At 39.1% G+C, this 26,849-nt stretch overlaps 1 protein-coding gene across 1 annotated transcript in view; it reads left to right on the top strand.

The window, feature by feature from the left end:
- The window catches only part of slc23a4 (solute carrier family 23 member 4), a 144,402-nt gene extending 137,661 nt beyond the window's left edge, over window positions 1-6,741 (top strand). The window contains exons 12-13 of the mRNA XM_028791533.2: window positions 1,814-2,179; window positions 6,451-6,741. Coding sequence (XP_028647366.1) covers window positions 1,814-2,085 — 272 coding nt within the window. The 3' untranslated portion in view covers window positions 2,086-2,179; window positions 6,451-6,741. The remainder of the gene's footprint in view (window positions 1-1,813; window positions 2,180-6,450) is intronic.
- The last annotated feature ends 20,108 nt before the right edge of the window (window positions 6,742-26,849 follow it).

Raw genomic sequence — 26,849 nt, 5'->3', positions numbered from 1 at the left:
AACAACTATTGGAAATGTAAGAATTATAAAAAATGAATAGTTAAAAGTCAGCTTTTCTCAGAACATTTAATACAAATACAGAGTACAGCACATTCAATAATAAATAGTGTATTATTTTGCTATTTTCCATTTAAGTAAATTGGGAAAACTTCCTTCTCATCCAGGAATATTTGCTATATTTGGTTTATTTTTTGCATGGCATTTTTCACAATGCTCTCCAAACTTGATAAAACAGGTTTGATAATGGATGGAAAGATGGGTGAATGGATGGACCTTTTCAAATTGTGACACTCTCCAGGTTTTTAAGGTGCAAATTAAAACATAAACACAAGATTCCAAGCTCAGAATTTTATTTTGAGCAAACTGTCAGCTGATTTGACTGTTACTCATTACGGGGCCATGCACCAAATGCTGGACTTTCTTTGATCATTGTATTGTGTTTTATCACCATTTATATTTAGCTTGATAACTTCCAGGCTTATGAGCAATGCTATTCAAACTTTCCAGTTAAGTTCTGCCATATGAAAGCTTACATGTGATTTATGGGATGTGCCTATTAGTCACCTGGCATAGCTAGAATCTAGCTAGAATACATAGTGTTTATGAAATAATGCTAACATCTGGCTCTTCTTGGGCCACTGATTCTAATGTCAAGTGTAGCATGCCATGAAAGCAGTTTTTAAAGAGACTTTGAGTAATATAAATGTCCGTTACTAGCATTACATTTGGTTTTGCTAGTTCTTGTAAGCTAGTTATTATGCATCTTAAATTATAGCTTAAATAGAGCTGTTACAAGCGCTAGTTGCTACTGTGGCTTAAGCTATCCATGGCTTCTCATGGAATAGATACCAACTACCTAATCCACCACCAGAGATTACTAATTGCAAAATAATTTTCCTGTCAGTAGAGGGGGCAGAAAATCAACACGGACTGACTTGTGTTTGTTTTTTGGTAGTCATATGTCACTTTACAAAAGAATAATTTTTATGAAACTTGACAAATTCCACAGTCAGAAATCAGAAGAACTTTTAAGTGGATGAATTCTGAAAAGTGTGATATTTACTGCAGTCAACTCTTGGATATCATAGTATTCACAGTATGAGAAATCTTTCATCAGAAATTAAAAACTGATTTTTATTCATAAAAAATATGTTATATCATACAATATACAGCATTATATTTTGAAACAAGTTACTGCCATTTTAATGAAATGAATTAATTTTTCCAAAAAGCATAAATATATTTTTTTAAATATATTGTCTCAATATATTCTAAATATATTTTATGTAGAGTGTATATCAAAAGTCTACATGCCTTCATTAAAACTGTAAATTTTGCCGATTTAAATGTAAAAATTAAGGAAATAATGTCAGACCTTTATTCCTCTTTAATAACATCCAATAATATTTAAGTCACTTATACTATGACATACTGTAGCTTAAAATATTTCATGAGTGTATTATTCTATTATCACATGAAATTTTAATTTATATATGGATGTCACTGTATTACAGAGCAAGCTGTCATATACACCTAGACTCATTCATACTCATGTGAATTTATGATGACCAATTACAACCACCTTTGTGATTTGATTTTCAAAAGTGCAGTAAAAGTTTCTGTACTGTGAAATATCAAAATAATGATCATTCAATTGAATGCACTATCACTAAACATTGTACGGCTGTATTTCTGCACAAAATAACTTCTAACAACTGATCTCTGTGAGATAACTGTATACTGTTTAGAGGTGATTATCATGACATGAATTTAATTTGCCATCTCTGAAATTTTCCTAATGTGTTTGTTTTAGGTTCAGCACAAGAACGGGGAATCTTAACTTGGAAGAAGATCCACGAAGATGATTTAGATGAAATCTTGGTACCATCAGACGTTTATGACTTTCCCTTTCGCATTGGGTCTCAACCATGTTTTGCTTCATGGATTCGGTTTATTCCATTTTGTCCCAAAAGCAACCATGGCAATTCAAAAAAGGATCATGCTGACATACTGGAAACTGTTAAAGAAAATGACATAAACAAAAATGTAAACCTGACACAAGCTGTTCATGACACACCACTCTAAATGATATAGTGCCATTATCAGAAATGTTCTAGACTATACAGAAAATATGTATTGTTTTTTTTAATGGTCACATTAAACCGTTGAATAATTAAATGTCAATGTCAATTTATTTATATAGCACATTTAAAACAACATAGTAATGCTGTGGCCAAAGTCCATCCATCCATTTTCCAACCCGCTGAATCCGAACACAGGGTCACGGGGGTCTGCTGGAGCCAATCCCAGCCAACACAGGGCACAAGGCAGGAACCAATCCCGGGCAGGGTGCCAACCCACCACAGGACACACACAAACACACCCAGGCCAATTTAGAATCGCCAATCCACCTCACCTGCATGTCTTTGGACTGTGGGAGGAAACCCACGCAGACACGGGGAAGAACATGCAAACTCCACACAGGGAGGACCCGGGAAGCGAACCCAGGTCCCCAGGTCTCCCAACTGCGAGGCAGCAGCGCTACCCACTGTGCCACCGTGCCGCCCTGTGGCCAAAGTGCTTTACAATAATAGAATAAAAGAAAAACAAAACAAATTAACATAAAACATAAATAGAAATAAAATATATGAACATAAAATAAAATATATAATAAATAGAAGTAATGTTATACACATAAAAAATAGAAGTAATGTTATATAATCACAAAGAGGAAACCATCAGTATTACTGAAGGTCATGGAATGCAAGTGAATAGAAATGAGTCTTTAGTCTTGTTTTGAACAGTTCAATTGTAGACGACTCCTTTATGTGATGAGGTAAAGCGTTCCACAGGCGAGGCGCAGCAGCTGCAAAAGCCCTGTCCCCCTTGGTTTTACACTTGATACGAGGGACAACCAGAGACAGCTGACCAGAAGATCTAAGCACTCTAGATGGCTGATGTAAAACACACAGTTCAGATAAATAGGCAGGAGCAAGCCCATGTAAAGATTTAAAAACTAGCAACAAGATTTTAAAATCAATTCGAAAACTGACAGGCAGCCAGTGTAAAGAAGCTAATATAGGAGACACAGAGTCATACTTTCTTGCCCCAACCAGAAAGCGAGCGGCAGCATTTTGGACCAACTATAACCTGTGTATCAGGGATTTATTAATCCCAGAATACAGCGAGTTGCAGTAATCGAGGCGAGAAAAGATAAACGCATGAGTAGCTATCTCAAGATCCCTAGAAGATAAAAAAGGCTTTATCTTACCTAATAAACGAAGCTGGAAAAAGCAACTCTTGACTACAGAATTTACTTGTTTCTCAAAAGAGAGGTTACTATCAAAGGTATCACCAAGATTGCGGACTTGAGGTTTGGAAAAGACAGAGAAAGAGCCAAGAAGTCCAAGACCAATTTGGGGTTTAGCTGATGGACCCGCTATAAGCACCTCCATTTTATTTTGATTTAGATCAAGAAAATTATTAGCCATCCAGGATCTTAATTCAGACAGACAGTTGTGGAGCTGATTTGTTGTAGAGTTGCAGACAGGAATATAAACCTGAGTATCATCAGCATAGCAGTGAAAAGAAATGTTAAATTTCCTAAAAATCGCTCCAATAGGATGAAGGTATATGGAGATTAAAATAGGATCCAAAATGTATCCCTGAGGAACACCATATTTAAGAGGAGCAGTAGATGAAGAAGATGAATTAAAAGTCACTGAAAATTGTCTACCAGTTAAATATGACCTGAACCAGTTAAAAGCAGCCCCTTTAAGCCCAACTAGATGTTCAAGCCGCAACAGCAATATCTCATGTTCAATAGTGTCAAAGGCAGTGGACAGGTCAAGGAGGAGAAGGACTGCCGCATCACCTAAGTCAGTAATAAGAGAGATGTCGTTGAACACTTTCAGGAGTGCCATTTCAACACTATGATAATGCCTGAAGCCAGATAGGTAGATCTCAAATAAATTATTGGAGTTAAGGTGATCAACCAATTGATTATAAATAATTCTTTCTAAAATTTTAGCCAGAAATGGCAGTTGGGAAATTGGACGAAAATTGGCTAAAACTCCAGGATCTAATTCTGCCTTTTTTAGACGGGGATGGACTGCAGCTTGTTTAAAAAATGAGGGCACAACTCCCGAACTAATAGAATCATTGATAATGCACTGCATTGGAGAAATTGGGGTTTGGCCCGAATATTTGTGCTTGGATCAAACTACTGTATACCAGTCCAGAAGCTTCAGTTTGTATTAATAAAATTTGCTCAGACTACTTTAAACTAGAACGTGGTACCAGACAAGGATGTCCCTTGTCGCCACTGTTGTTTGCAATCGCTATTGAACCACTGGCGGTTCACTGCCGAAATTCTTATCAGATAAAGGGGATTGTCAGAGAAGGACTGGAACAGAAAATTTCTCTATATGCAGATGATATGGTCTTATATATATCGGACCCAGAAAACACTGTCCCTGCTGTTTTAACAGCACTAACAGAATTTCAAAAGATATCTGGTCTTAGAATTAATCTGAATAAAAGTATACTCTTTCCAGTGAACTCACAAGCATATAATATTAAATTAGACACCCTACCTTTTACCATAGCAGATCAGTTTAAATACCTAGGGGTAAATATCACAAGTAAACATAAAGCTCTTTATCAACAAAATTTTGGCGTCTGTATGGAAAAAATTAAGCAAGACTTGCATAGATGGTCAACCCTTCATCTCACTCTAGCCGGAAGAATTAACATTGTTAAGATGAATATCCTTCCTAAACTTCTCTTTTTATTTCAAAACATTTCAATATATATCAATAAATCGTTTTTTAAACAGTTAGATTCAATAATAACCTCATTCATTTGGAACTCAAAACACCCACGTATCCGAAGAGCGACCCTACAAAGACCTCAGGCAGAAGGTGGCATGGCTTTACCTAATTTTCAGTTTTATTACTGGGCAGCAAACATACAAGCCATAAAAACCTGGACACAAATAAATGCACATACACAGGCTTGGTCTGCAATAGAAGTAAAATCCTGTAGTACTTCTTTATATTCCCTGCTCTGCTCTCCAATAAATGAAAGTTATCGCAAATATACTAATAACCCAATTGTGCTTTACTCACTCAGAATATGGAACCAAATTAGGAAGCATTTTAAGATGGAAAATCTTTTATCAGTGGCACCTCTGCAAGGGAACCACCTCTTTCAACCTTCGCAAGTATATTCAGTTTTTAATACCTGGAAAAGTTTTGGGATTAAAATGCTCAGAGATCTTTATATAGACAACATATTTACATCTTTTGAACAATTACGTTCAAAATTTAACCTCCCAGCTACACATTTCTTTTACTATCTTCAAATTAGAAATTTTGTTAAACAGAAATTGCCCGATTTCCCCCACCTTGCACCCTCCACAATGCTGGAAAAAATACTGCTCAATTCCGAGGAAACAAACACTATTTCCGCAATATATAAAATCTTATTAGAGTCCCTACCTTTCAAAGATCCAAGAGGACATTGGGAAGAAGATCTCTTAATCAATATATCAGAAAAGGAGTGGAAGGTAGCAAAGCAGAGAATTCACTCGAGTTCTATATGCGCAAAGCATAGAATTATTCAACTAAAAATTATATATCGAGCTCATCTGTCTCGCTTAAAACTGTCCAAAATGTTTCCAGGCCAGGATCCAACCTGCGAGCGCTGCAACCAAGCTCCTGCCTCACTGGGTCACATGTTCTGGGCCTGCACCAAACTAACATCATTTTGGACAAAAATTTTTAAGTGCCTCTCAGACAGCTTTAGTATCACAATCCCTCCTAACCCACTAACAGCTGTGTTTGGTGTCCTTCCAGATGGACTGGAATTGGAGAAGGACAAGCAAACGGTGATTGCATTCACTACACTCTTGGCACGCAGACTTATTTTGTTAAATTGGAAGAATCCTAATTCTCCTCTTATAAGTCAGTGGGAAACCGATGTTTTATATTATTTGAAATTGGAAAAAATCAAATTTTCAGTTAGAGGATCTGTACAAAATTTTTTCAAAACATGGCAGGATTTAATCAATATTATTTTAGAATAAGAGAAATAACTATTATTGCATTTAACTCCCTTCTCCATCTCTTATTTATATAGATATTTACTTCTCCCCTTCTTTTGTCTAATGTTGCCTTATTAAAAAGCTAGCTCTCCTTCTCAGGGGTGGGGTTTGATTTGTTTTCAAATTTGTTGGGTTATAAATCGATCTGTTTGTATGGAATGATTACAATGAAAATTAATAAAATAAAAATATTAAAAAAAAAAAAAAAAAAAAGAATCATTGATAATGGCTAGTAAAGGTGGGCCCAACACATCAAAGGCTTCCACTAAGAGACGTGGTGGTACAATATCCAGAGGACTGGGGTCTGGTTTAAGGGTGTCAATAGTTCTTTTTAGCTGTGAAAGGAGGAAACAATCCATCATCTTGCCTGTTTAATCCAATTCATCTTGCAGGTAGGCTACAGCCTTATGACATGAGCAAAAACAGGACAGGACAGCACTCAGAAAGTACAATATTATTTTAGATGTCCTAAAAAATCCAAGAAAAATGGAAGAGGAAGAAATGCAAATAGCCCAAATATACAGTATACTTTACTTTTTTCAGGTCTTTCCTCTGAAAGATGACTTTCCTCCAGTTTTTGGAGTTGGTTTGGCAAAGATATTTCTACTAAAGGCCCAGTTGCAGTCTAAAGAAGATGACATCAGTAATTATTTTTTGAGTTAAATTTTTTTTGAGTAATGGAAAGAAGATTAAGTGGTATTTTAAAATACTAAATGTTAATAACATTGCAAAATTGCAAATGCAAATGATTTAAAGAGATAAGTGCAGACTGGCTCAGTGGTAGCATTACTGCCTCACAGTAAGGAGACCAGGGTTTGAGTCCCAGTCCTCCCTGCATGGAGTTTGCATGTTCTCCCTGTGTCTTTGTGGGGTTCGGTTTCCTCCCACAGTCAAAAGACATGCAGTTTAGGTGAATTGGATACCCTAAATTGGCCCTAGTGTTTGATTGGTGTGTGTGTGTGCTCACCCTATGGTGGACTGGCACCCTGCCCCAGGTTTCGTTCCTGCTTTGCAACCTTTGCTAGCTGGGATAGGCTCCAACAAATCTCCACGGCCCTGTTCAGAGCTAAGTGGCTTATAAAATGACTGACTGACTTTATTTTGTGCATTCTTCATGAGTTCAAATGCCTTTTTCTTCACCACATCCTAAAAAATTTTGGTGGTTTAACTGGTATCCTCAGATTGAGTGTAAGTATATATTAGGATGATCCAGAAACCAATGCAAAGAGTTGATGTTTGTGGAAATATTTCTTCATATGGCTTATTTTTGTTTATTAGGGATTGAGAAATTTCAGCCTGATTGCGAAACATTTGAAGTTCACACCATTCTGAACATTTTATTTGTATTGTTACTATGTACGTACATGTACGGGGTTCCTTGTTGGCTAAATGATTAATAAACAATTAAAAAAATGAAACAGAAAACATTCTACTGCTAAGGTGGAATTTTCAGAAAATTCAAGTATTAAGTAGGAGTTTCAAGAACATTCTAGTCATACAGTAAGTATGAGTTTCTATTTTAGCCATTTTTGATGACAGAGTATTAGCACAAACGGAGGCAAAGATGGTGGAAAGACTGGAGTAGCCAACATTACCGGACATTCCTTGACACCTTAAGCTGACATAAGGATCTGAACAGCTAAAGCTGGAGGATCTGCTAACAGAAAGAACAACATCCTTCTTCAATGTCCTTATGGAAAAAGATAAAGAAAAGTCTCAGTCATTTCTCAAGGAATCGTCAGAACAGTGAACAGATGATCCAATCTTCCAATGTTTTTTGTGAACTGTTGGCACACATAATGAATGTTAGTAAATGACACAGTAGAAAGGGGAGTAAGTTTTATCAAACAAATGACACACTGGCAAAGGAAAAGAAACACAAACCGTGTATTCTTTGATTGGTTGCAATCCATTGCAAGAATTTTCCTAATTCTTCATAGACAGTGCTAATGTTGTAGACCTACACGTGTGGGAGAGTTGTCTGCTGTAAGGTTCAAATGAATTAAAAACTTCCAAATGGATTGGTCTCTAAATGTTGTTTAAACATTTTGTGTGTTTGCTATAAATATGATGAAGAAAACTAGCCTTTGAGAGAACTGGAATTTGTTAGGTTTTTTTTTTTTTGGACTACCCTAGTTTGTATGTGAGTGTGCTCTGTTGTGAACTGCACTCAGTGCTGCTATGGTCTGTCCTGGGACCTGCAACTCTAGATTAGATTAAGGAAGTTTGATCATGGATGAAAATGATCAGCATATTAAAAATTTATTGCAAAGACTCAAGATGTGTTAAAGCTTGTAAATATATGGTACACGTCTTTACTTTTTGCTGTAACAGATGTACGTGTTTCTCATTTTTCCCAATGCATACATATGATAGACCAGAGAAACTGAGATGCTTCATTGCATTGATGAGGTGTCAGTTAATAGCATAATAAAGATTATTATGTGAAACAAGTGACTAGTAAACCCATTTAAAATTAAGTTGAATTATAATATGATGTTTAAACACTGAAAATTTTTAAATCAAGGAAAAAACAAAAATAATATGAGCACAGGCTCCCTTGTGCTCTTTACAGTATTCTGTAGATGGTTGTTTTTTCATTTATTCAGGATGGCCTATTTTCTAGGTTAAAGCCTGACTCATTATTTTTTATTTGTAACCTTAGACATCTTGTCATTCTATGGTAGGGTAATAGGTATTGCTGATTCAACTTTAAAGTATAATGTTAATAAAGTGTGCTATTGCAGAGGAACTCATTTAAGAAAAATAAAGACACTAAGGTGTACAGTCCATTACTGGCTGAAAACCTTTTTTGCTTTGCACTCTTCACATTCTGCAATGTGTGATCATGTGAAATGTTTCCTAAAGTGTGTAGCAAAAGGAATCGCATTCAATAAGCAAACAAAAATCACACCACCACACATCTACGTTTCTGACGTCACAAAATAAACTGGCTTTCTATCAAATTATTATTTTTCCAACTGAAAACATTCTCATTGCACAGGTTGAAAAATATTTGTTACAAGCCAGGTTAGCAAGCTAATGTGAATACGGCTGTCAAAATCTTTGGCACAGGTATTTATCAACTGTGGTAAGAAACAATTTTCTGTCCAAGAAAACTGCGTGGACAAAGCATCATTTAGTAGATGATTTCTGTACATACCAGAAATAGATGAGTTTATTTTCAAAGTTATTTCTTTTTTAACCTACAGGTAGAAGCAAGTTGTGGTCTGATGTGTCATTCATTGTCTTTTTTCTTTTGAGGTAGAAGCTGTCCATTGTCACATTCAGGCAGAATATTTTGCTGGAGGCTGTGTTCTATAGTATGCACAAACTGTTATAGCATTCTTAACAAAAACCTGAACAGGGTTTATCTTATTTTCACAATAAAAAGTACAAGAACATTAATTATAGGTAGTATCATTCTATTTTCAAACCTGCTTAATCCAATAGGGGTCCACAGGGTGCCAGTCCCAGCAGCATTGTGCATAAATAGAAACCAACTCTTGATGCCTGTCCAAGATCTGGTATACCAATCTACCACACAGGGGTGCTTCAGTGAAGCGATGACAATGAACAGCTTGATATGTTTAAAAAAAAAAGTGAGAGAACATGAGGAAGCCCAATTTAAAGGATGTTTGAATGTATAATTTTGTAATTGTTAATATATTGCATTGATTTTCTTGCAATACCATTTCGCTTTTTGTTTTATTAGAATTTCTGCCAGTTTGTGTCGATCTTTGCATGGCCATATTGTTTTCATTGCTGGTCCTGTGACATATTATGTTATCTTTTTCTCCCTATACAATATAAGATGGTGATTTGTTAACAAATAAGGCATTTTCATTTGAGGAATTTGATTTTTAGTTTAGGCTTTGATGTTAAGTTCTGATGACTTCTTTTGGTTTGTTGACTACTGCTTGTTCCCAAGTTAAGTTGCACTAGATACAAGGTGACTCCTGGCTCTTGACTTCGGGAAAAGATATGCAGTGATCCCTCGCTATATCGTGCTTCACTCCATCGCGGATTTTATATGTAAGCATATTTAAATATATATCGCGGATTTTTTGCTGGTTCGCGGATATCTGCAGACAATGGGTCTTTTAATTTCTGGTACATGCTTCCTCAGTTGGTTTGCCCAGTTGATTTCATACAAGGGACGCTATTGGCAGATGGCTGAGAAGCTAGATTGCTTACTTTTCTCTCTCTCTTGCGCTGACTTTCTCTGATCCTGACGTATGGGGATTGAGCAGGGGGGCTGTTCGCACACCTAGACGATACGGACGCTCGTCTAAAAATGCTGAAAGATTATCTTCCCGTTGCTATCTTTTGTGCAGCTGCTTCCTGAAACGACATGCTGCACAGTGCTTCGCATGACTGAAAAACAAACTGTCTCTCTCTCTCTCTCTCTCTCTCTCTCTCTCTCTCTCCCTGCTCCTGACGGAGGGGGTGTGAGCTGCCGCCTTCAACAGCTTTGTGCCGCGGTGCTTCTCATACTTAAAAGCCAAACAGCCCTATTGATTTGTTTGCTAGAGATTGTTTTCTCTATCTATGTGACATTCTGTGCTCCTGACATGCACTCCTTTGAAGAGGAAGATATGTTTGCATTCTTTTAATTGTGAGAATAATCATTGGCTTCCACAAGTCCTCTGAAGACCCTAACTCTGAAAGGTCACCACAGTTCCATTTCAGACAATGAACTATGTGCTACCCTTTTCTGGCGTTCCTGCCAACCCTTCATAGTACAGTAATCCCTCCTCCATCGCGGGGGTTGCGTTCCAGAGTCATCTCTGTCTTGTCATGGAGCACAGTTTAAACTTTTGAAAAAGAGACAAATGTTTGTTTGCAGTGTTTGAATAACGTTCCTGTCTCTTTACAACCTCCTGTGTTTCTGCGCAAATCTGTGACCCAAGCATGACAATATAAAAATAACCATTGTAACAGATGAGGCTTTTGTCCACCTCTTGAACCCTCAGGTACCACTCTTGACACGAGGTAAAAGTACAACTTCTATTTATTTTATTATTGTACAGTGCACCAAGCACTACACACACCACACTCATATACTTAATAAACTATTTCTCCAAAACACAATCCTCCACTCCCAGACACTTAGCCCACCTTCCTCCCAGCTCAGCTCAAATGTCTGGGCTTACCCAGAGTCCTTTTATAGCCCCTGACCCGGAAATGGTTCCAAGCCAAACCCACAAGTCCGTTTTCCTTCCGGGTCAGGGCAAACAGTCCTTCTCTTCATCCCGGGAGCACGTCACTTCCTCAAGTCACGTGACTGACATGCACTCCCGGGTTATAGGGCATACAAGAGTCCATGAGGCCCTTCACAGCGACTCCTGGCGGCCCCCAAGGTATCCAGCAGGGCTGTGTATAGAAACTACAGAGTCCATGAGGCCCTGCTGGAACTTGGGGCACCAATATGCTGTCCGGAGGGCTCCTCCTAGCGGCCTGGGGGTGAGGGCCGGACTGGAAAGCCGGCAATCCTCCACACCATATAAACATATGGTTTCTACTTCGTGGATTTTCTTATTTCGCGGGTGGCTCTGGAACGCAACCCCCGCGATGGAGGAGGGATTACTGTACTATGAAGGGTTGGCAGGAACGCCAGAAAAGGGTAGCACATAGTTCATTGTCTGAAATGGAACTGTGGTGACCTTTCAGAGTTAGGGTCTTCAGAGGACTTGTGGAAGCCAATGATTATTCTCCAGCCTTTCATTTGGCAGCATATGGGTAATTAATGTAAAAAGTAGAACTGTGTTGCCCTTTTAAGTAAGGTAGCCTTAAATCTGCCCAAAAGACTTGGCTCTTGATAGGCTACAGAAGCCTCAGGGGTGCTTTGTCTCATTGCCTGTGTGATAAGCTGCCCGAACACAGACAGACGGACACCATATTCAAGTCCACCACACGTTTATTTACACTAATATACAGTTCAATAAAGTGCACCAACCCAGTGCCAAAGCACCAATCTCCCCCAAAGTCCAGGCTCTCACTCTCTCTGCCTGCTCGTCAGGCCGCCTCCTCTCTCCTGCCTCCAAAACCTTGTCCACTCCTCACCCGACTCCAGTCCTTCTTTGCGGGGAGGCGGCCCCTTTTATAAGTGCCCGGATGGGCTCCAGGTGATCCCCGACACTCCCTAGACACTCCCCTGTGTGGCGGAAGTGCCGGCTGTGTTCCCGGAAGCCCTCCGGGTGTTCCCAATCTTCTTCCCCCCAGTACTTCCTGGTGTGGCGGAAGTGTTGGGGTTCCGGGTCCTTCAGGCATAGGGGCGCCCCCTGGCGGAGACCACGGGCCCCTACAGGGTTGGGCTTACAAGCCCTGCACCTGTGTCCCTCAAAGGAACCAGGGCGGCCGCCCCCTCGTGGTACAGAGGAGGAATAAGCCCTCCTCCTGTCCTCCTGGGCGTCCCGGCTGGGCACCACCCCCAGCCACGTGCCACAGTACCCCACCGCAAGCTGAGGCCCCTAGGCCCAGCGGCCAATCCCGCGAGGGCAGGTTTTCCTCGGTGGGAAGCCGACACACTTCGTTCCAGGGTCCGGTCCTATAAAAAAGAAGACAGAACAAGGGGCGGAGACGCTGCCCTGACGCCGCCACTCGGCATCTCTCTGACGTCTATACGGGCAATGCTCCCCCCTTTGACCGGCACCCCGGTGCTTGCCAGCTCGGCCCCCCTTTCGTGACACCCTTGCCCCTCGTGGTGGGACACCGGATGGGACCGCACGCGCGCCCGTCTCCTCAGCCTTCCATGGGTTTGCCCTCTGCACCCGCAGAGGGCGGCCCTTCTTCAAACGTGAGCATCCTGCCTCACGTTTGCCCTTATCGGAGGAACCGGCATTCTTCCCTCGGCTCCCCCTTTTACTCTTGGACGCGGTGACGGACTGAGTCTCCTTATAGCATAAAAAGAGACCCGTCGCGTCTGCGTCCCTTTAATTCGCCTCGAGGCTGCGGCTGGCTTAGGGCAGAGGGCGTTAGGACCCAGGGCACTTAACAGCCTAAGTCCTGCTAGCCCCCTCACCCTGCACGCAGCACTCACCACCACATCTTCTGTAGGAGATCCCCCTTTTGGACTCCGGTCACGGGGTTCACGGATCCTGTCGGTGGGACCTCCAACATGCTGTACGGGATCCAGTAAACTTACCGTTCCCGCCGTACCTCTCCGGCCGAAGGTTTGCTTGCCGCGCCGGTCCGTCCGCTCTTCCAGCGCTTCCTCTGATGCGACTGGCTTCCCCTCCAGCATCTGCTCCCCAGCACGGAGGGCACCTAGCACTTGTGGATGCGACTCCACAGAACACTGATCAACCACCAGCGCCTGTAGAGCCGCAGACATGGACAAAAGTACAGCCAGCAGTGAGCCTTCCTTATTGTCAGCTACAGCTGCTGGCTGCTCTTTAGGGCACTTTGAAGAACGTGCGCACCCAGCTGCACGTCCTCCCTTATCGGAGGAACTGGCTTCCCCAAGCCGCTTCCTCCGTTTACTGTGGGATGCCGCGACAGTTCGGATCTGCCCATTGTAAGAGGGCAGACCCAGCCCCGCTGGCGTCCGGAGCTTCACGGGGTCGGTCTCCCTTACCTTCCCCGCTGTGCCTCTCCGTCCAGGAGCTCCTGCAGGGCGCCGATCCCCTCCTGCCTGCGGCTCTTGATCCGACGCCACTGCCATTCCTCCTGAGTCCAGCGTCTCCGCCCGGAGGGCACATCGCTCGGCCAGCAGCAACAGCACGAGCTGGATCTCGCTCTGCAGCTCCTGCAGTATCGCTGCCAAAGAGGAAGAGACAGTCGGCGGTGTGTTTACCTTCCAGGCGGCGCCACTCGCCGACTGCTCTCCGTGGGCTCTTTCCTGCAGCCCACTCGGGTGTCTTTGGAGCACAGGACAGACATTCCCTGCTCTCGCCTCCGACCAATCGCTGGCTCCCGTGCCTGTTATGAGGAGGGACTCCTGGTCTGCCGCCATTTTGGCTCTACTGCCCCTGGTGCGGCGCCATTCTGGCTCTTGGAGTTGCAGCTCCATACTTTCTGCAGCTCTCCCGATTGCCGCCTCCGTGCTGCCGACGGCCCGTGGACCAGCACGCCTCTGCCACAGACGTGGATCCGGGCATACCCTGCCGGTAACAAAAGAGGGGAGTCCTACCCCGCAGGGCAGACCGCTGTTATGCAGGGCACTCACCTCCCGGATCCCGTCATCCAGCCGTATCTGCTGCACACTGGTCTTTCCTTCAGCGATACCGTCCTGGCCGCTGTTTCCGACAGCACGTCGGTCGGAGTCTGCTGCACTCCAGCCACGCCCGTTGGTGCTCCTCCGCACCCAGGGATCAGAGCCTTTTGGCAGACCACTGGCAGTCCCAGAGGAGAATCGCTCCCGCGGAGTTGTGCATGCGTCGCTCCCGCGGCGCGTGTGGGGGTTCTGCTGCTGCGCTGGGCTGCTCACAGAACATTTTTTCTCTACAGGTTCCTGCCTTGAACCAGGCAGACCCTCCTGCCGACTACGCCACTGTGATAAGCTGCCCGGATACAGACAGACGGACACCATATTCAAGTCCACCACACGTTTATTTACACTAATATACAGTTCAATAAAGTGCACCAACCCAGTGCCAAAGCACCAATCTCCCCCAAAGTCCAGGCTCTCACTCTCTCTGCCTGCTCGTCAGGCCGCCTCCTCTCTCCTGCCTCCAAAACCTTTTCCACTCCTCACCCGACGCCAGTCCTTCTTTGCAGGGAGGCGGCTCCTTTTATAAGTGCCCGGATGGGCTCCAGGTGATCCCTGACACTCCCTAGACACTCCCCTGTGTGGCGGAAGTGCCGGCTGTGTTCCCGGAAGCCCTCCGGGTGTTCCCAATCTTCTTCCCCCCAGTACTTCCTGGTGTGGCAGAAGTGTTGGGGTTCCAGATCCTTCAGGCATAGGGGCGCCCCCTGGCGGAGACCACGGGCTCCTACAGGGTTGGGCTTCCAAGCCCTGCACCCGTGTCCCTCAAAGGAACCAGGGCGGCCGCCCCCTCGTGGTCCAGAGGAGGAATGAGCCCTCCTCCTGTCCTCCTGGGCGTCCCGGCTGGGCACCACCCCCAGCCATGTGCCACACCTGCCAGAAAGCACTGTGGATTGTTGTCCTTAAGACTTAATCAACCCTTCACTGATCTTGGAAACGACTCCAGATTGAATTGAAATGGGCATCTGAAGTGTTTTTAAGGTTGTCTCCGGCAAGTGGCTCTAGAAAGATAGAGTTAACTTGGGGCAAAGCATCTGTGAGGAGCAGAACATAGGCAAGGTTTTAGAAATAGAGAAAGGTGTAGAGAAGAGGGGAGAGAAAGAAGTGCTTTATGTTATTTTCAGTTGGGTAAGCTTCCCGAAAGTATGAAAATCAAAACCTACAAAGAAAACCCAGAGAAGCTGCAGGCTTGTCATGTCTTTTGTAATTCTGTGTTCTTTTGCTGTTTATCTGTTCCTGGTGTTTTTAAAAGTAAAATATCCCTTTTTTAATATTGTTGGTCTCTATATTGTTAATCTGGGTGGGGAAGATCACTATGAGAACGTCCCCCTTCCTCTTTCACATGTAATATGCTGTATAAAATGTATACACCTACCTTTTTTGGTTTTAACATCTGTTTTGAAATCTGTCCTTGGCTTCTCTTACTTAAATATAGTATATTTTTCCATTATAATTTACATACATTATTTTTGTTACAGAAGTTTTTGTGGTTCTATGTGTGATGTTTTATTAAATGATATTTTCATTTTCTTAATTTTCTAGTGATCTCTGAGAAATATATAAAATTAAACCCTTTTAAATGGAATCCAGCACAGTTTTAAAAATCAAAAGAGAACAATTAGAAACATGAATATGTTATGTTACTAAGGGGGACTTCAAAGAATGACTGAAAAACCAGAAACGCCTTGATAAATCATTCCAGTAGCAAGAGACAAGTCATCCCAAGTGTTTTAACAGCGTGGTGTTCTGCTTGAGTGCTGCTGCACTATTGGTGTCAAGTAAAGAAATATCTTTCAGCAGAAAATCTGTTTTTGAAAAATCAGTTAGGCTAGGAGGCAGAAATGTATTTCTGAGATGAAACACAAGCTTTGTCAGTGTAGAGCCTTAGCTGAAGTTCCCAGTGTAGCTTGAACAAGCCAGTTTTACTTTTATATTAACTGAAAAAACAAGTTAGTACAGAAGACAAGTTCTTGATCAAAACAATACTTAATACAACAAACTCAGGGCTCCTTAAAGATGTTAATCATCAAAATCTGACATAACTTCAGATTATATAAAAGAATGATTGTTTGGGTTCAGTGCTTTTTTTGTGTACTATAGTATGTCATTTTTTCATCTTAATGAAACTATACTGTATTTGTAAATTGGTTCAGTGCCAAGGCTTATAAATAGAAAAAAGCAGAACTATATAACAACTAATTTAATTAAAAGAAGAATTGCCAGATATAGAAGAGGTGCATTGTTTTCTTGTCTCAATGAGAATTAGTAACATATGACAACATTTGTTTTAAGGAATGAGACAATGATGTAAAGAAAGATGTTATATTTATAAGAGTGCCATGGTCACTGTATAAATTCTTCAGATAAGATCCTTAATTTATGCATTCCTATTTATTATAATTTCTGTCTGAAATGTATATATACAGTACATCCATAGCCTGAAGCCATGTACTGTATCTTATATTTCAGGTACAGGTGAACAAAGCTCATCTTAGCAGTATTGAGTCACAGATTAACTAACAAGATTACTGACATCATAGCTCTAATGATCCTGACAAACCAGACCAGTATGTCAAGAGTGGGGATCAAAAATATAGCAGAAAAGCTGGGGTGTCTGAAGAGAAGGTAGAAATACAGTGTGCAAACTCTAAACAGGGAGCTAGACCACACTGCCATTTACATTAGATTGGATGCTGTTGAAAGCTTTAAATTTTTTGCATTATATGCTCGTACTCACAAATTCATTTTTCTAACTCATGGCTGTTTTATAAATCACAAATCATTCTAAATGTGTATGTTTGTGAACAAGAACATTTTCTCTGCCTGAAGAACACACTTAAATATTTCTGTCTAATAGGATATAATACTATATAAGGCCAAGAAGTTACCCATACTTAAAAAGACATGTGAAATGACAGATAATTTAAACAATGTTAGTTGTTAGTGTTTCCTGTTTACACATGTGTTTACTCACTGAAGGTGTTTGCATTGTAGCATATTTGGAAAGCACTTCTTCTGTTCAAATGACCTCTTAATTGGATCTTGAGATCTTTCATCATAGGAGAAGAATAACCGTCTCACACCAGGTTAAGTTTTTACTGATAGTAGAGTGAGATACTCCAGGTCTGACTGCAAATTCCCTCTGAAAAATGGAAAATACAGAGAAGCTTATAACCGCCACTGGAATGATGTGGCTGTTTGTGGTAGAACTCTCAAGGGTTGAGTGCAGCTGCTAGCAGAAGTCCATAAGGATTGTTCTCTACAGGCAATAACGACTCATGAGCAACACATTACCATGAGTGAAAAAGTCTAACCAGTCCCTATAATGGCAAAATGTGCTTTTGGCAAAGGTCTCCAGCAAAATAAGTGCAGCCATCACTTGCATCTCTTCCAAGATTTCGGTCCATATATGTAGTGAACACACTACCTTGATTAGTGATGTTAGCAATGCTACACCCAGTAATACCATATTTTTACTTAGCGATATTTAATATAACCAAACATCTTTGTTATTTTCCACAGCAAAATCACAATAATATAATTTCTTTTTTTGTTTTATTAAATTAAAATTAAACACTTCTTCTGTACCATGGTCTGAATAGCCTTTCTGCATCACCCTTCTGCTGGACAATATCGATATGTTAATGGATGATCATTTTGGCTCTCCACTTTGTCCTTAGGTTTTAAGGTTTTCATATGTGATGTTAGTTGAAGTTTTACTCTTTGTGTGCTTGTTTGTCATTGCTTTTGTACAAATCTCATACCATCATGAATAAGTCATCCCACTTTGAAGTGAGCAAGGAGCAGCTTACTGTTGCACATCCATGAAGAAAAGCTCATATGCATGGTTTTCAATTTTCAATCATATAAAAACTTTTTCACTTTCTAGTTTTATAAATGACATTATACATTGATTCTAATGTATGAATAAATTAATGGATTTTAAAACAAAATCTGTTTGCGTACTTCTTTTATAAATGAGGCTTCTTGTGTGCATCCTAAAGCCTACTGTTTTGAAGTAACTGAGATTTTTCTAACACATATGAGTACTTGGATTGGGTAGGATTTTTACAGCCTAAAATGTAATTGTTATCTTAAATAAATGAAATACATTGGATAGAGTTTCAACAGAACCAACCCAAAATCATAGTGGTTTTGATTCTCAATTTTTTCTCACTCAAAATCATGTCTAAACCTAAATGATGTACTGATTCCTTTTTACTTTTTTCCCAGCAATGTAATGATTACAAGACTGTCTACCTCTGTTGCCTGAACTATGTAACCATCATGGCTGTGTCTTTGCAGTAACTTTGTGATACAGCCTCACCAAGATTAAACAAGACAAATACACCAAGCACCTATAGATGAGGGTGATTTCCTAGATTTGCATTTTTACATTAACATTCTTCAGCCTTCTCCTTGACACTAACATTAATCAGCTTCAAAACAACTACAGAAATATTGTAAAAAGGTTTATACAGCTTATTTATTTTCTTATGCTCTATTGGCAGTACATCTTTGCTCATCTGTCCAAGTTTATAAGCAAGAAAACAAACATGAAGCGCTCATGTGGCGGAACTAAACATGATATCAACATGCATAAAGTGCAGAAAACTTCACATAGACTTCCTAGTCATATTGTGACTGAGATCTTCTCATAAGTGATTTAATTTTTCTGTTTTTCAGAAATAAAAAGAATCTTAAAAATAATTTCAAACAAATACTGGGGATACATTTGTTCATATTTTCTTTCATTTTAAGAACTTAATCTGGTTCTAGATTACAGAGGGCCAGAACCTATCCCAGCCAAACAAGACATAAGGCAGTAACAAACTCTGGAAAGGATGCCAGTCCACCTCAGGGTCCAATCATATGTCCATCCACACAGGGAAAATCCATGGAGAGAACATGCAAACTTCACAGAGACAACAATCAGGTGGTACTGAGACTGAGGATGTTGGATCTGTAAAGCAGCAGTGCTAAACATTCAGCCACTGCATTACCCTCTTTTGAAAAAGTTCTTCAAAATGAACTTAAGATACCACAGACAGAAAAATGTGTACATCTGTAAATATAAAATGATGGCACTGGAGCATTATAGCTCCAGTGTTCAAAACATGACCATGTCAAGCTCATGATCTTCATAGATATTTAACTACATGAAAGTTTCAGCAGAGGTTAGAGTGGGTAAAGTTAGGTTAGGAGCAGGTGTTGATTCAGCTCTTTGCTGCACTCATCATATGAAAAACCAACTCAGGACCCTAGGTTAGGACCCGAGTACAGCCATGCAATGGGTGACACCTCAGCACCACACTAGTTCAGATGGAATGAAACCAGTGTGATGTTTTTTTATGGTGGCTGGAGTGCCAATTGTGCCACCAATCCCAAAGTTTTTCCCTGCAGGTTGGAGGGCCTACATGCAGGGCTACGTGCAAATTAACATCATACCAAGGACGGAGCAATTGCAGGTTAAGGGCCTTGCACAAGGGCCCAACGAAGTAGAGTCACTTTTGGCATTTACGGGATTTGAACCAGTAAAAAGGGGACAAAAAAGTGCACACATATCAGTTACTGTATACATACACAATATGCTTCCTTTTGCAACTGGTTTATGACTGATATGATTGAAATATTTAGCAAAAACCAACTAATAAACATATAGAAACACTATTTTTTCATATTATAAAACAAAAGATAATTAATTTAGAAAATGAAAAATTTGCTTAGCATTAATGTTTACATTTTTGTTTTCTCTTTTAAGGATTGGCTAAATCCAACCACTGCTTTTCTATGCAGTCAAGCTGCCAGAGAAAATCTCTTTAGGTAATTAGGAAAGAAGCAGAGAGAAAGGTTTACAGCAATACAAAACATTGTATTGAGCTCATCAGGGATTAAAGGAAGAAAAAGAATAAATGAAAGCATAAAATGCTAAAAAAAAACAAAAAAAAAAAACTTTTTCAGTCTGGGTTTATTTAATATAGCAACTTCTATTATGAGAATTATTATACAGTTACTTACAGAATGTTAAAAACAGTATCACCAAATTAGGAATACAGCAAACATTTTGAATATTTTTATTCAGAATTCGTAAGGATGACATTTATGGGTAAAGTAAATCAGTGGGGAGCAAAGTAAAATAACACTGAAATACATATATTACATATATTTTATACATACTGTATTACATATATTATATACTGTACATATATATTGTATATAAGGAATCCATAGTAGTACTTTTAAAAACAAATTTAGGAAAATTACATACAAGACATAACTAACAAATCAAAGAGATGAATTATCGTTGTGCATCTAAGAACAGCATTAAAGCTAATTTCTAGGTGGAAGTGGGCACAGCAACCAAAACCTGTCTAAATCACTCTTTGCTAACCTAGTAGGCATACATGCTGGAAAAATGTAAATAAGGCTAGTAGGCTTCTTATTATAAAATTAAAATGTATGCCAAAATAGTATGACTGTGGAGGGAAAAAATAAGCATTTTTTATGTACCGTATATAAGTTCTCCCTTGGATAAGTCAGGAGTTGAATTTAACGTATAATTTCTGGTATTTTATAATGTTGGTCGTATAAGTTAAATGCGGAAAACTGAAGCTATTGGTCCAAGAGATTTATGCTAACGCCCACCTGAGAGAGTAACCACGGAGCACACTACCTTTTTTTTCTATGTTGGTGCGGCAATGCACTGTATCAGCTTGTGCTCCTAACCTCTCACTCTCTCTATTGTGCCTATGTGATCACACGGTAATACCCAAACTATTCCAAAGCAACGTTTGCACTGATTTGTGTTTTTTGTATCTCACACTCTCATACACCTTTATTAAATTGGCGTTACTTATCTAAAATGGAGTGTTCGATCAGAAGGAAATATGAAGCTGGTTTTAAATTGAAAGTCATTGAAGTGGCGAAAGAAATTGGTAACTGCACTGCTGCAACAAACTTCGATGCACCTGAGAAGCTGTTGCGAGATTGAAAGAGGCAAGAAGATGTAAAAAAAAAAAAAATTTAAGTGTCGTATTTTTGAATGGGTGCATAAATCGAGGTCTGATTTTATGATTTTCGGGCTTCAAGACCTGACTTATACATGAGTATATACGGTATGTCCAAATTACCTGAAAATCAAGTAATGTTAACCTAAATAGTACTTTAGAAGTCATTAATTAAGCTGAAAAAAATATCAAATTGTTTTACTGCGGACATGAAGCAAAACATTTTTGTGATGAGATGAAATGAAATGTTGTTGAAACTCTTTTAATGGGTGGTGAAAACAAAAGCTGGATGGCATCAAGAAATAGCGATAAAACTAAATGTCGAGAAAAGTTGCCCAGAATGCATTGCATAGTTTTTACACTAGATGGCAGCACAGACTGCAAGAAGAACAGAGTTCTGCATCTTTCCTTGCAGCACCAGCAAATACTGTGTGTCACTCTCTTTGAAAGAAATCCTAGCCAGTTTCGCATTGTTGATGGAGTCTGTAATGTTAAATGAGATTTTGAGTTGTCACAAAAAATCAACAATGACATTGCTGGTGAAATGTCCCCGAGCATGTGTGAGAGCAATGTCATCTGGGGAGAATATCCAGGCATTGATCCCTTTGATATTTCTTGATTGAACAGGTAGAAAAAACTTTAAAGTGTGAATTTACAAATGCATATAACAGTTGCTTTGAATGGTAAATACACTTCCAAATAATAAAATATATATTGTGTATACCTCTGGTAGTTATATGTTTTCCAAAATTTGAATAATAAAAAAACATATTTGATATCTTTCACATCAGTTGAGTTTCCTCTGAAGAAAAAAGGCTAGAGCTATGACAGGAAAAAAAATCTGCTTCAAACGAGTTAATGCAAACCATCATGATTACTGCAAGACCAGCAGAAAATATCAAAGTGAATCTGTGACAGCAAACATCTTGGTGCCAGTACAATAGTATGGGAATGCCCAGCACAGACTAAAAAACTCATGAGGATTGGCAGGAAAATAAGTGATGAGATATGCAAGGAAACTGTAAAGAATCATTGACTGCAATAAATCAAAATCAATTAAAATTCTGTTAATGATTTTGTTGATTTTATAAAATCATGTATTATTGACATTATCCTTCAATATTCTCCTTAAATCTGCGATTGACTGACACCCTGTCTAGGGTTTGTTCCTGCCTTTTATCCTGAGCTAGCTAGGATAGGCTCCAGCAGACCCATGTGACCCTGTTCAGGACTAAGATGGCTGGAAAATGACTGACTGATGACTTTTCTTCTTAAATGCATAGTGATTGGCATTTAGCAACTAAGCATTTTACTACATGTTGTATTGTATGTGTAATTTGTATGTGACCAATAAAATTTAATTTGATTTGAAATTAAATTAGTTTTCAACTGGATGGTACCTAAAATCAAATTGTCAGGTCCACATTACAATATCTTAACCAAAGGACAGAGGGCTTCAGTCAGACCTGTGCCTTAAATTCAATGAAGTGTCACTGGCGAAGTCATAAATATTTTTACTGATTGTTGTCATCTAGATCTTCAACAGAATTTTAGGAAAATGAAAAAGTCACAGAAAATATGATAAGACACTATTTTTATTTATTTTTAGTGCAATATTTATCTGAACATGCATCTAATATTTTTAAATATGCAGGTGTACTTATGCAGTGTTTGATTGTCCATTTTCTAAAGGCTTGATTTTGTTATTATGTGGCCACATGCACTTGGAGTCTATCCTAGGAGTTTTGGGATTTAGTTAAATGTGTTACAACCAAAAACTCTCAAATAATAAACATATTCTCAGCATTCATTCATTCAGTGTTGTGCATCACATACTTTCTTTCTCATTAAATGTTTTAAATAACTGACATTTAAGCAATTTTTGTATCATTAAACTTTAGATAGAGGTGACACATATTTATAGATTATCAGATTATACCAACTAAGTCGAAAGAATGACATGGAGAAAGCCAGCTGTGAATATAATGAGGTTTTTTGGTTTGACTATAATCTCCAAGGTTTAATGTTAAAAAGTCAATTCATATTTCTAGGTGTTAGAAAATGTAGTAAATATATACAGTTTTCTGAAATTAAGTTTAACAGTTGAGCATTTGCACATTCACCCTACCAAAACACTGTGCACTTTATTATGTCATGAATGCTGGGTCCTAACCCTTATTTCGACATGTGGAATGCTGTTTCGGTTAATCCAAAAATAAAGGCCCATCTTGGTTGCACTCAGCCATAGTAAGTTGAAAACATCAACTAATTACAACTAAAAAATCTATTTTTACTTCCCTCACTTAGTGGTATTTATTTGGGGTATTTTAAAATGACAAATTCTTATTATTTAGACTTACTGATTTGATTAGCTGTTATATTTGCATACATCTCTCTCCTTGCTGCTTTCTATACTAACACAAACAGGTAGCCAATATTCTCTTCTGAGGAGACTCTTTTTCAGTTTGCTCTAATAAGGTGGTTTCCAGCCACTCATGGACTTCCTAGATGCTGCTAGTTGACTGAGGTCAGGCAGCTTTTTTTTCATCATAGCTACAATGAGCATCCTCCGGCCAACAAAAAAGTAAACATCAATGAAGAAAAAAAATAAAAGCTTTAAAAACAATAAAACACAGAAGATTGAATTTAAAAACAAAAAAATGTATTCACACACACATACATACCCACATGTTTGTGTGAGCAGAAACTTTTCAAAATGTGCCTTCAGGAAAGCCAAAGTGTGCATGTTTGGCTAAGCTGGAATGATATCAGCCAATCATAGCAAGCCTAAAATTTGACCCATCACAGTGCCACAATCTCCCTAAGTTTGCAACACAATTCATCAAGAATCAAGAATTTCCTGTTAAAAAAACAAACAAAAAAAAACAGTCAACCAAAAGCTCTCTTTTCTCGGAGAACTATCATTAGGAACGGAATGAACTGGAAGAAATTTCCTACCAAAGCCTCAAAGATCCATTATAAAATATTACTTAGGACTTACCCTGTTAACATTTACTAGTCAAATCTTTTCAAAATCTGGATGGCAGTTGTACACTTTGCAAGACAGAGCTGGAAACATTTCAACATTTTTTATCATATTGCACCTTATTTTTGACTTTCTGCATTAAGATTACCAGTTGGTTTATCCAGATCTCTAGTTATCAAATTTTCTTGTTTTTAGCACATGCTACTTGCATGTAGACTTGAACAACTCTGTATTTTTCTGTATTAGCATCTCATTATTATTCTGTAAATATTTCATCTACCAGTGTAAATAGTTAAAACGTAAACTCCCATTTAATTCTTTTATTTTCAGAATGTGCTTATTGTAAATCTCTTCAATTAATCAAATCCCAGAAAGTCCTAATACTAAACTTGGCTTAGAAAAAATATCGAACTGAATTCCTGCTTTACTATACTATTACTTGCTTTTTTCTTTTCATATCCATTGTAAATGTTACATCTTATCTCTCTATTATAAAAAAAAATCTTGCGATGAGACGTGATCTTCTGAAGAGAGACAGTGAGACACTTCAGAGAGGCAGAGACACTTTCACTTCCCGTGACACAGTCAAGTCACGTCATACTGACATCCATTGGAAGCATGTTCCCATGAGACAGTGACCTAGGCAAGGAAAGTAATAATCAGCCGGGAACAAGTGGAATTGAAAACCTTGCAGGTCCAAACGGGGTCAGAAATGAAAGACAAAGAGTAAAAGACACAGTAGAACTTCATAAAGATGTTCAAAAATGTTGGTGCCATACGCATGCAGAACAGGTTACAGATTATGAAAGCAGTGGAATTCGAAAGGCTCAAAAAAAAACTTGCCACGATACACACACAGAGCAAGTTTAAAAAATATGACAGTACTAAAATTCAAAAGTGTCAAAGAAAAAGAGTACAGATCGCATTCATGCAAACAAACGGAAATTATTTCTAGGTGAAAAAATGGAACAGCAAAAAGAGATCGCATATATGGACATAGGTGATTTGTTGGAAGTATGTAGATATTGTAAGGCTTTAAAGTTTAAGTTCGGAGACTTGTAGATCGTCTAATTCATGTTGCCATTAGGGAAAAGTACTGCTGCTTCCCAATGAAGAGGCATTTCCGCAAGAATTAAACGCTTAATTGTTTGCTGAAAGTGAAATCCACAAACACTACAGGCAAAATATATGCGTCTATAATAAACTTTTCGCGTTAGCATCATTCAATGCACAAAATGTTGATGTACACAATAATGGACCATACGCTATGAGAATCTGTGTTCCTGCAACAATTAAAGCTACGATAAGTTTAATGTCGAAAAAAATACAATTTCGTCAGGTGTATATTTATGATCATGGAAAACCGATGCAACATAGAATCAAAAGAGTTAAACGATCCAACGTAATAGAAATTATACAGCCAATAATAGATACAAATCCATACGTTCAAAAGTATCGCACTTTACATGAAATGTATCAGCAAAACACGAACAAAGAAATTTTCTTGGATTTCTATATGAATCCGAATTCTCAGTGATAATAATTTTGAAAGACGGACATATCAAAGACAGAGTAGATAGTTGTATATTTTCAAAGGCAAAGCATGATTCGTCATTAATGTCAAATACATCGCCACATGCCAACCCTTTACTCTTTCCTTTGCTTTTCCCAGATGGCGAAACAGGATGGTCGTAGAATATGAAACACACACATTCAGAAAAACGCATAACACCCACACAGTATTTCGGGTCAAAATTAGCCATACGTTCCTATGTATTTAACCCAGTTCTACCATCTCAATGTCTATCACAACAATACATTATTAATACGTATAGTATGTAAAAGTCGCAGCTAATCATCTCTTCTTTATTAAATCGAATCAAGCTAAACTTAGAACAGAACATATGCAAGGTCTCATTGATCACGTTCAAAATTCAAATATCACTAGTTCAGACAAATTCAAAATAGGTAAAGCAGTAATATTACCATCATCATATCAATGTAGTCCAAGAGCATTGTAACAGTTTTATCATGATGCAATGGCAATATCCAGAACTAACGGTCGGCCAGATTTATTTATTACAATGACGTACAATCCACAATGGCCAGAAAAAAAAGCAATGCCACCTGATACATCGGCTCTGGATATTCACAATTTCGTAAGTAGATTGTTTTCTCAGAAAGTCTTATTTTTATTGAATGAACTGAAAACGGTGTTCGGGCAAAAAGGAGATCTTAATATGCCATTCATATTAAAATGTTTACAGTTTCCCATGAGAATAGCTTTTGCAATGACAATTAACAAAACACAAGGACAAACATTTGAAAAAGTCGGTTTATTTATAAGACACAAAGAAAAGATATTCACTCACGGCTAGTTATACGTTGCATTATCATGCTGTAAGACGAAACAAGGGATCAAAATTCAAATAACACTTTAAATTGTATTTCCACAGGACCAAACCTGGGGGTTTGGCGAGTGAAGCAAGCAGGGGGCAGAGCCCCCTAGTTTTAACTAATTAAAACTTTAGTTTGATGGCT

The sequence above is a fragment of the Erpetoichthys calabaricus genome, chromosome 1, assembly GCF_900747795.2.
Source record: "Erpetoichthys calabaricus chromosome 1, fErpCal1.3, whole genome shotgun sequence".
NCBI lineage: Eukaryota > Metazoa > Chordata > Cladistia > Polypteriformes > Polypteridae > Erpetoichthys > Erpetoichthys calabaricus.
Note: the sequence above shows the minus strand (reverse complement) of the source record. Positions and strands in the feature narration are given on the sequence as shown.